Here is a 10594-nt window from a genome sequence, read left to right as displayed (position 1 = left end):
GGATAGTGCACACTTAATATTAAAGTCCAAGCAGTGCCCAAGTGCATGGCGATGACAGTGAGAATCCCAGGCTCCTGCCCCACCCCTGTGCTCGGTTTGGCTTGTGGTTCTCCTCACCCAAGTCTCTCCCCAACCGACATCACCACCGGGCATCCTCGGTGGTCTCCTGCTGGGGTGGGGAAGCCTGGGAAATGCACAGTGCCCCCTCCCTCCCCTTCCTTCACGGGTGCTTCTCCTGGGCTCAGGCTCTCTGTAGGGAAATCTCACTGTGCTTCTGTTTCAGGCGCTGCCCTCGGCTGGCCCAGAGAGGAGGGCAAGGAAGTATGGGACTATGTGACCGTGCGAAAGGACGCCCACATGTTCTGGTGGCTCTATTATGCCACCAACCCCTGCAAGAATTTCTCGGAACTGCCCCTGGTCATGTGGCTTCAGGTAACAGTGGCGTGGCTGTCTGAGCCGGGGCTGTGGTCAGGCTCCCGAGACCACCTCATTTCCCACTTCTCTTATTCCCTGGTAGCCTGTTGATTTTGGACTCAGGCTGACCTCCCAGCATGTCCGAAGAGAGCTGTGCTCTGTAGGGTTTTCAGGGGCTGATTTTTCAGAAGACCGCCAGGCCTTTCTTCTGAGGCATCTCTGAGTAGATTCAAGTGGCCAGCCCTTTGGGGACCATCCCGGTGCATTAGTCCAGCAAACCACCCTGGGACCTCTCACTGCTGGCAGAGGGTTGAAAAGGACAGGTTGCTCAGCCTCGAAAACCTGAGCTGATTGGCCAGCAGCCACCTGGGCGTGTCCTCTGCCTGGGGACGTGAGCGCTGAATGGAATGAAAAGGTTCTAATTTGAGGCACAAGGGCACCACGTGCACCTGAGTTGGGCAGAGGAAGTGCTGCAGCCTAAGGAGGCTAAATTGAAGAGTAGGGAGTTCTAGACATTTAATGAGGTCTCTTAATATGACATCCAGATAGCTGCAGGGACCTTGACTGATCATGAGACCTGGTGATACAGTGGCTACACGTCAGCAGTTGGAAACTGCCGGAGCTCCGGGGAGAAAGGCGAGGCTTTGTGCTCGTGTAGAGAGTTACAGTTCCAGAAACCCACAGGGACAGTCCTCCTTGTCCCATGGGCTCGCCATGAGTCGTGTCAACTCGATGGCAGTGAGGTGCCGAGTGTGCGATGGCGCTCTGCCCTGTGCATGCACTGGTTCAGAAGCAAACAGGCCCTGACCGCCCGTCCTTTCCTGTTCCCTCCTCCTCACCCTGTCTGGACGCTGACTTCTTGCTCTTGGGGAACACCGATCTGTTGGCTTTTCCCAAAAAGTGTTCAGTATTTATTTCGTTTCTCTTTGAAAAACAAAACAAAAACCAGTCTTAATTGAGCTAGACGCCCTTACCATATCATTCACTCATTGGAAATTTGATGCTTCTTCGAATCTTGCCACGTCCCTGCCGACAGTCTGCAGGCCCCATTCAGGACGTTTTCATCCCCTTTACCTTCTGACTCAGAGCTGCCTACGCTGTCCTCACCACTGGTTATGTTAACCCCTTGTGTCCTGAGTGCTTGTGTCCTGAGTGCGTGCGTGCGTCTCTGTAGAAGCCCCTCCCCAGGACTTCCGTCTGAACGGAAGGATGACTTCACTCAGTGCTTTCGAGGGATTTCCAAGTTGGTGGGGGGGGTATCCGCGCTTCATTCCTTTCTAAGGCTGATGGATACATTGTGTTTAATGGAGGTAGGGGAGACTGAGGCAGGCCCAGTTATAGCAAACCTACAGGGGTGGGGAGGTGGGGGCAGGTAGCAAATTTGGTCTTGAACTTGGGGTGAGAAAGTAAGTATTCTTAAGCTTGGGGTGTGAGACGCAGCGGGAAGAAGGCCCGGTCGAGGGGGACTTGAGGGCGGTCCAGCGGGGAGAAGCTGCAGGCCCACCCCTCAGTGCCGAGGAAAGGGCGCTTGGCTCAGTCTCCTGCAGCCCACAGCCCATCTGCGGAGATGGGAGCACAGACCAGTTTTTGTGCGGACACATGTTTTCATCTTTCTCGAGTGGAGCAACCCTTGCCCTGTAGGATCACTGAGTCAGAATAGACTCCGGGTACATGGTTTGATTTTGTGATAGTGTCCCTAAGTTTAGGTCTTGATTTTGGGGGTGGGGGGGGTAAGGGAGAAGGGATGATAGATTATTTTCCAAAGTAACTGCCCCATTTTATAGTTCCACCCCCAAGCCAATTGTGTGAGGCTGGGCTGACTAGAGAAACAAATCCAGTGGCACTTCTGTAAGTGTAAGAAAGAGCTTCATAAAAAGAAAGAAAGAAAGAGCTTTATATCAAGAAGTAGTTATGTATTGAGAAAACATCCCAGCCCAATCCAACTCAAGTCCAAAAGTCTGAAACTAGTTCATCAGTCCCTCTTCATCTCACGCAGCAACAGGCAAATGACACAAAATGCAAGGAGATCACAGGCCGGTGGGTGCAAAGTCTTGTGGATCCAATGGTGGCAGACACATTTCCAGGGCTCTGACCACAACCAGGGTCCGCCAGCAGGCAGGAAGGTGAGGGCAGAGAGGCAGCGGGAGGTTCCCAGGATCCTCCTTATGAGAAGGCCAAGCCCACCAGGAGGCACCATCAGACTGTGACCTAATTGAGAGGTTGAACCGCACCCCTAAACTTTTATATATCTTCAAGTCGAAATGAAATTATGTAACTAACACACCAATCTTTTGAGAGGATTTGCCCAAGAAAAGAAAAGAAAGGATTTGCTACCAGCCTTTCTCATCTTAGTGTGAATTTGGGGCCCTGCCCGAGTATGCTTCTGTTTTAATCTTGATCTCTGTTTGTGGAATTGAGGGCCCGCAAAGCATCCTTCCTGGTATTCCTGAAATATCTGCCCAGATGGGGCCCACCCCTGTCTGGCAGACCCATCTTTAGGGAGGGGTTGGGAAGTATGATCTTGCTTCAATCTCTGCAAAATGTGGACACAGCCTACCGTGGCTCCGGGCTGCTGGCCAGTACATAGGGCATCCCGAGGCTTGCTTAGCTCCATGTTATGCCATAGAGCTTTCTCCCGAGATGGCAGTAGGGAAGGTACCTCCCAATGCCCAGGTTTTGCCTCTTGGGCTCTTTGATTCAGACTCAGCTGGTGAGGTATTACATAGTGGAGTCAGTTGCAGAAAGGGGCCCCTCTCTCAGGATTAGCACTGTGGCTCCTCGATGGGCTGGAGGGGAGGCCCAGCCCCAGTGGCGGTTGCTGTCATCTGCTATCTAGGTGACCCCAACTCGCTGTGACTCCGGTCACACATGGGATCGGATCATGTAACGCATAAGGTTTTCACTGGCTGGCTTTTCAGAAGCTGACTGCCAGACCTTTCTTCCTAGTGCATTTTAATCTGGACGCTCTGCGGAGACCTGCTCAGCATCACAGCAACACGCCAGCCTCCACTGACCCCACTCCATGGCTGGCGGCTGTGCATGAGGGGCATGGGCCAGGTAATCAAACCTGTGGAAGACGAGAATGCTGCACCTGGACCAGCGACCAGCACTGCCTCCAGCAGCCTGACTGCACAGATTGGAAGCCCAGAGGTAGCTGCCGTTCCCGAGGCCTGGCTGCTTTCAGTCACCTGTAGCTGTTGGGGACTCTTCCCTCCTTTGGACCTCGGCTCTATAATCTGGGGTACTCTGTGGCTCACACTGTTTCTTCATCAGCAGAATGGTTTGTCCCCAGGTGAAAACTTAACACATGGAGTCACAGCAGATTAAGTACAAGTGCTGTATCAAGGGAGGAGGTGGAGCGCCCCGAAGCCCCATCTCCCTACATTCCCCTCTGCCTGGGCTGCCTCTGCTCTCAGGAGCATAACTGTAAGAGCCCTGAATTTCACGAGCTGTACACTGCACGCTGCAGACATGGCCTGCAGAGTAGGTGGTTTAATGGAATCAGTGGCCAACATTTAAAATTCAGGAAATCTCCTTTTCTCCCAAGTCAGGAGAAACCTAGCCAGGTTAACACACTCACCTGTGTGAGGCTAAAGGTATGAGCACCTGCTGATGAAGTTCAAAGACTCCAGCCTTCAGCATGGATTGCAGCGCCATGGAAAGAGAACCGAAATCCTCACAGCTGGTGCAGTAAGCAATATGATGAGCAGAAAAGGTGGAAATTGTGAAGGATTTCAGAGATCAAATGGCGTATGGCGTTGGGCAAATCTCCAAAAGACTTGGGTACCATGCGAAAGACTGCAGATGTCACACTGAGGACTTAGGTGAACCTGGCCCGAGCCGTGCTATTTTCAGTCTCCTCATAGGCGTGCGAAAGAAAGCTGGACTGTGATTTAGGGGAGACCGGAGAGGGATGGATGCACTTGAATCACAGCATTAGAGAAGAATATCAACTCTACCATGGACTACTAGAAGGATAAACACAGCTGTCTTAGAAGGAGTACAGCCAGAATCTTCCCTAAGAAGCGAGACTTTGTCTCACACACTTCAAATGTGTGAACAGGAGGGACCAGGCCCTGGAAAAGAGCATCGTTATTGGCAAAGGAGACGATCAGCAGAAAAAAGGAAGACCTTCAAGCAGCTGGATTGACAGAGTGGCTGCAAGGATGGGAGCAATCATGACAGCCGTGGTGAGATGGTGCAGGCCTGACACTCCTTTGTTCTGTGGCACATCAAGTCGCGTTGACTGCACTTGACACCTAACAGCAACATGTGTGCTCACAGGGGCAACAGTAACTCGAAAGGCTAGATAGGAAACTCAGTGGGCAGGGAGTTTATGGATATGTATGTATAAGAAAGGCAGGTGGAGACGGCTGAGCCAAGTTAAAGAATGGAACCAGAGACGCTAAATCGATCAGATAGGAGCTGTTGAATTGGTGCATGTTTTGCTGTGTTTATTCTCAACAGCAATCACAAAATAAATAAAATTTAGGGGGAGGGGGGAAAAAACCTCTATAGCCTTCCATGCTACTCTGACACCTGGGGCTACCCTGAGTCAGACCTGACCCAAGGGGAAGCCACTTAGCCACTCAGGACTGATCCCCCAGCCCCAGAGCTTCAGACCAGGCAAGCGCTCTCTGGGGGCTTCCCAGCTCCTGCTTGATTCCATGGCTTCATGGCAGTGCCAGCTGCTGGGACCCATAGGCGTCCAGTTTTCGACCTCTGGTCATGTGGGCTGAGATGCTGTTTGACCTGCTCTGGTCTGCTTCTCCACAGGCCTAAGGGAGAAGAAACAGGATGAGGATTAAGGAAGGAATGTGTAATTTTGATGAAAAGGAGATTATTTTAGCAGCAGTGAAGCCTCTGGGTATCTTTGAGAATCAGGTCACATGACCCTGAGTGGCAACGTGAGCTATTTTAGGTGCACTATTGTAGGTGACTTACACAGTATAGCTCACTGACACTTTTTTGTGCTTAAGAGGCACATGGAGCATTGGGTCAGAGCAGTACCCCATCCCAAAGTTCTAGGCACAAAATAGCTTTTACAAGAAGATGTTCTCAAACAGAACAGACGCATCCTCCAACCAGCTTCTCGTTGCTATTTTGGGGTGGGAGGCCGGGGATCATCTTCTGTCCCATCACGGCTTATCAAAAACAGAAAGGGCAAATGGTTCTTCCCCCGGCAAGGACCAAATCCCCAAGGATCCCAGCTCCCCCCTTTTCATTTGGTTCTCCCCCTGATCATAATAAGTTTACCACGCAAAAGGCTTTGTTCAAGGATATGTGCCTGGTTTCATGTGTGTTAATTTAATATATTCTGGAAACAACTGGTTTGGGTGAAAGTTCACCCAGTACATTGAGTTCCTGTCTTGATAGTGTCTGCACATTTGCTCGGTGACATCGGTTCCACTTCCTCATTAGTTCCATTCTGGTTGTGCCTGTCCAGCCATTCAGTTTCTCTGCCCCCGCGCCCTCTCCCTTGTTGTTCAGTAAATGTTGAGGAGAACTTCAAAAAAGAAAAGACCGTCATATAGTTGGTTTTGTGTGGCAGCCTGTGACTCGTGGAGGGTATGGTTTATGTCATGAACCGAACCGACGTGTCTGCTATAAGACCACCCATGGAGGGTTTTGGTTCAGGAGGGTTTCAGAGGACAAATGTGGGGGAGCCCTCCAGTCTGCAGCAGTCCAGGAAGTCTGGACTTTGTTTTTTTTCAAATAACATTTTTATTATCTTTTCCCTCCCAATTTTATCATATAGTTCAACAAGTCACTCATAGTAAGAAAAGTTGTACAATCATCGCTACAATCAATTTTCTTTTTGTTTGTACTACTTATTATTAGCTCCCCATTTCCCCCAACCTCCCTCGCTACACCCACAAGAAACACTGATCCAGTGACTGCCTTTGTGGATTTTTTTATCCTGTATTTCATAGACAGAAAAGCAAGCAAACAAACAAACAAACCCCACAAGAAAACTAAACTAACAATAGCAAAGAAAAACTTCAATCAAGAAGAAAGCAGAAAATATTAAAAACTAGAATCTGGGCTTTTTAAGACTTTGCCTTAAGTGCCACATTGTGCTCCCATTCTCTGAGGACCCAGCTGTTGCTTCCTGATCAGCAGGACACCCACTAGTTCCTCTGATCTCAAGGTCAACGTCAAGGTCGTGGTTCACGTGGACAACGACTTGTTTAGTTTCCTCAAGTCTGCCTGGTCTGTTTAAAAGAGTTTCTTGCAAAAAAAAAAAAATAATAACCAAATAAAAGAGTTGCTTGCACACATTTCTGTGAGCCCGGTTTCCCTGAGCGACTCGCTTCCATCTGTGTCCACGTCTGTGCACAGGGGGCCCAGGCCTGTCCACTGACCTCAGCTGAGCGTCTTCTCAAGGTCTTTCCAGACTAGATCCTAGATCCACCACAGCACTGGCCAGCACCCCGCCCCCCATCCCTTGGTACACTTGTCCACCTGACCCTATAGAGCCTTTGCCCTGGAGGCCCCCAGTTCACAGCTGCTGTTCTATTGCAGTGCCAAGCTTGACTACCACCATCTGTAGGTTAATTTTTGCTTTTCTCTTCCACAGGGAGGTCCAGGTGGTTCCAGCACTGGATTTGGAAACTTTGAGGAAATTGGGCCCCTGGACAGTGATCTCAAGCCTCGAAATACCACCTGGGTACAGTGGGGATTGTCCTGCCCTGCCCTCCCAGCTCTGGGTGGGGTCCCAGGCCTGTCAGGGTGCCCTGCTTCCCCTCTGCCACCATCTTCCCTGGGCAGACTCCTTGGCATTCCTTAGACAGTTGCCCCTGGGCTGCTGTTTGAGGCCCGAAGCTGCCAGTACTCACGACCCCCACCCCACCCCCTCTCGCCTTTCCCAGCCCTGTGTCTGTTCTCTCCGCTTGCCTTCAGAAACCTCCTCCAGGTGCTAGACCGTGGGCCTACTCGTGCCCTTGTAAGGGTCACTAGTGTCCCACCTTCTGCCCACAACTTCCGACCCTTTCCCCTCTCTCCGGCCTGCTGCGTGATTCACTAGGGTGTCGAGTCCTCTGGCTTCCAGCACGTTCACGGAGTCGTGCAACTGCCACGCCATCCGTGTTCGGTGGCTTAGCTGTCTGTCATCCTCTCATCCCCTCTCCCCTCCCAGCCCTGCACCCACGATCGATGGCGTCGTCCAATGCTGCAGCTCTGGGACTGACTTCGCCCAGTGTTTTCAAGGTTCACCCATGTTGTCACTCCATCCTGTTTTGTCGGCGAATGAGGTTCCGCTGGATGGACAGACTGCACCCCTCAATGGGTGAGCCTTCGGGCTGCCTCCACATGGCGGTTAGGATGGATGACCCTGCTGTGCACCTCTGTGTACACGTGTTTGTGTGCTGACGTGTATTTGCGTTTTCCTTGAGTATCTACCTAGGGGTGGAACTGCTGGGTCCTATGGTAACGTGATGCTTAACACCCCGATGGTTTTATTCTTTTGCGAGGTCATGGTGGCAGAATGGGGTACAGGCTGGGCTGCTCCCTGCAAGGCCAGCACTTAGAACCTACCAGCGGCTCCAAGGGAGAAAGATGGGCCTTTCTGTCCTGTAAAGGTTTACGGCCTCGGAAACCCACGCGGGCAGGTCTGCGTCTCCTGCAGGCTACCAGGAGGACTCCGCCAGTGGCAGTGGTGTGGGTGGGTTTGGTTTAGTACACCCTCTTCTCCATCACCACCGCCAGCATTTTTGTGTTTATCTGAGTGCCTTCTCCAATCCACTTCTCCAGTGCAAACCACTCCCTTGTTTCACACTTTCCAGTTACCCGAAAGATCAAATCTGTCTCCTGGGCATAACCTGGTCCCTGCCACTTACACACGAGTACCCTACTTTAGGGCTTCTGCGCGGGAAACAGCCTTGTCTTGGGCTTTCACTCACATCCAGCTCACCATGATCACAACTGCTTGTAGACTCCTCGTCAAGGCCTCTCTCACGCCTTTGAATTTCTCCTCTGCCCTGGTCTTTCTTAAATATACTTGACGACCCTGGCCTCATGGCCCTTGCTCGTGGTGTGCCCTTGGCCTGGGAGACTCCTGCGCTCCGTTCTAACTACATCATCACGGCCCTTGCAGTAGGATGCCCATTGTCTTGTTCCAAGCTGCCGAGAGCTAGGGGGCAGCATGGCTGGTGCAAAGAGGAGCAAGGGTAGACAACTCAGGTCCTAGTCTTGATGCTGCCAGTACCCACCCACCTTGGTGACCTTGGACAGGTCCAGGACCCGGCTCTTCCTGGGGTTGAATATCCAGGTCAGTCAAGGGTGTGGCTGGGCTGTCGTCTTACGAAGGATGCTTCCAGGTGTAGCATTCTGAAATGCTTGGCTTCGTTGGGAAAGTCGTTACAATGAATTCTGTTCTCATAGTGCACAAGGAAGTCTGGCTCATGCGGACTTCTTGGAAAGAACCAGTGTGGGGCCACGAGGCCCGGAGAGAGCGCTCACCCCTGAGAGTCCCCGTGCAGACCCAGAGGGGATGGTTTCGCAGCCTCTGACCTGTGACCTTTCGTACCCTGCTGTGGTGTGCAAAGCCACTTGAATTCTCGGCTCTGCAGTCTCTGTGCTTCCCCTCTCTCCAGCTAAAGCCTTTCCACCTTCCAGCCCGTGTTCCCATCGTTTAGATTCAGAGAAAACCCCGTTTCACAGCAGGAGCGTGGCCACAATGGCTACCTGCACATGTGGGGGTTTTGCTGCACCGATGTAAGGTCACTGTGGACTAATTGCACCTTTGTTCTTGCTCTTGGGGGGTAGCTCCAGGCGGCCAGCCTCCTGTTTGTGGACAACCCCGTGGGCACCGGGTTCAGTTACGTCAACAAGAGTGACGCGTACACCAGAGACCTTGACATGGTGGCCTCAGACATGATGGTTCTGCTGAAAACATTCTTCGATTGCCACACGGAGTTCCAGGTAAACACGGACTGGGAGCAGCGGAGGGGGGGACGAGGAGCAGCCACCCAGACATCGTCCCTCAGAATCCACCTAAACTTAGGCCATCCGATTCCAGGGGCTGTGGGCTTTTATGTCGACAGTTGGCTTCTGGCTGGAAAGCACATCCCAGCAGTCCGTCCGTGTTCTTACCCGATGGGCGGTGCGGCGAAGAGACAAGAGCGTACCGCTCCTTCTGGCCGAGACACGCAATCGAGATTTGAAACGGAGGTGGGCGAACTGAACGGCACCCCGGGAATCTTACCTCTTTGTCTCTTACTTCTCTTCCTAGACAATTCCCTTCTACATTTTCTCAGAGTCCTATGGAGGGAAAATGGCTGCCGGCATTGGTCTGCAGCTTAATAAGGTAATGGGGAAGGGTAGCTCTGTTCTTTCTGTTGGGGGACAGAAAACGGGTCCTGTGACTCTTATGCTCACCTCGTAGTGAATGAACTTTGGATAGGAGTGTGTGTCTGAAGAGTAGATCTGTAATGATAACCACAAACGTTTTTTGAATAACAGCGGATGTTGCCTTCTGAGATACCAAACAGACTTCAAAGCTACAGTAAGGAGAACAGTATGGTACTGGCATACCAGCAGACAAAAAAATATGGGCTGGAATGAAATAAAGAATTTAAAAAGTGTATATATGTAGGCATGTATATATTATAGATATTCACCCCGAAACCCACTCCCATCAGCCCGGGACAATTCATTCCGACTCTATATGGGATTTCTGAAGCTGTACACTTTTCAGGAGCCCACGGCCTCATGCTTCCCCCTTAAAACAGCTGGTGTTTGAACCTCTGACCTTTGGGTTGACAGTCCAGGGCTTACCCGACAGTGCCACCACCCAAACTCCCTGCTGCCGAGCGGATGCCTTTGTGCATTTCCGAGACTCACTCTTTACAGGAATAGAAAGCTCGGTCCTTCTCCCACAGAACAACTGGTGGTTTCGAACTGCTGACCTTTTGCTTAGCAGCCTAACACATAACCACGGTGCCACCAGGGCTCCCGGGGAGCGGACATATCACCAGCTCCTGTGAACGAACGCAAGACGGGTTAGGAGGAGACACATTAGCTGGCTTCCTGGTCGGTCTGAAGGTGCGCATGGGCCAGCAGTGACGGGTTTTAGTCTACCTCCTGTGGGTTTGTGTGAGCTTTGTTTCATAAAAAGGAGTGATCTTCAAAATGAAATCGTTTATAGAAGCCGTACATGCGCCTTACGAGAAACCGGAAA

General features: G+C 51.5%; 1 protein-coding gene across 2 annotated transcripts in view; it reads left to right on the top strand.

Annotated features, from left to right (window-relative positions):
• The window catches only part of SCPEP1 (serine carboxypeptidase 1), a 33714-nt gene that overhangs the window by 3307 nt on the left and 19813 nt on the right, over window positions 1–10594 (top strand). The window contains exons 2-6 of one of the 2 annotated variants that reach the window (XM_045299723.1): window positions 284–432; window positions 3361–3564; window positions 6995–7084; window positions 9181–9336; window positions 9647–9721. In XM_045299723.1, the coding sequence (XP_045155658.1) occupies window positions 284–432; window positions 3361–3564; window positions 6995–7084; window positions 9181–9336; window positions 9647–9721 (674 nt within the window). The remainder of the gene's footprint in view (window positions 1–283; window positions 433–3360; window positions 3565–6994; window positions 7085–9180; window positions 9337–9646; window positions 9722–10594) is intronic. The other variant, XM_004707030.2, reaches the window with a different exon arrangement.

The sequence above is a fragment of the Echinops telfairi genome, unplaced genomic scaffold (assembly GCF_000313985.2).
Source record: "Echinops telfairi isolate 266 unplaced genomic scaffold, ASM31398v2 ScPeMD7_7458;HRSCAF=8496, whole genome shotgun sequence".
In the NCBI taxonomy this organism is placed as follows: domain Eukaryota; kingdom Metazoa; phylum Chordata; class Mammalia; order Afrosoricida; family Tenrecidae; genus Echinops; species Echinops telfairi.
Note: the sequence above shows the minus strand (reverse complement) of the source record. Positions and strands in the feature narration are given on the sequence as shown.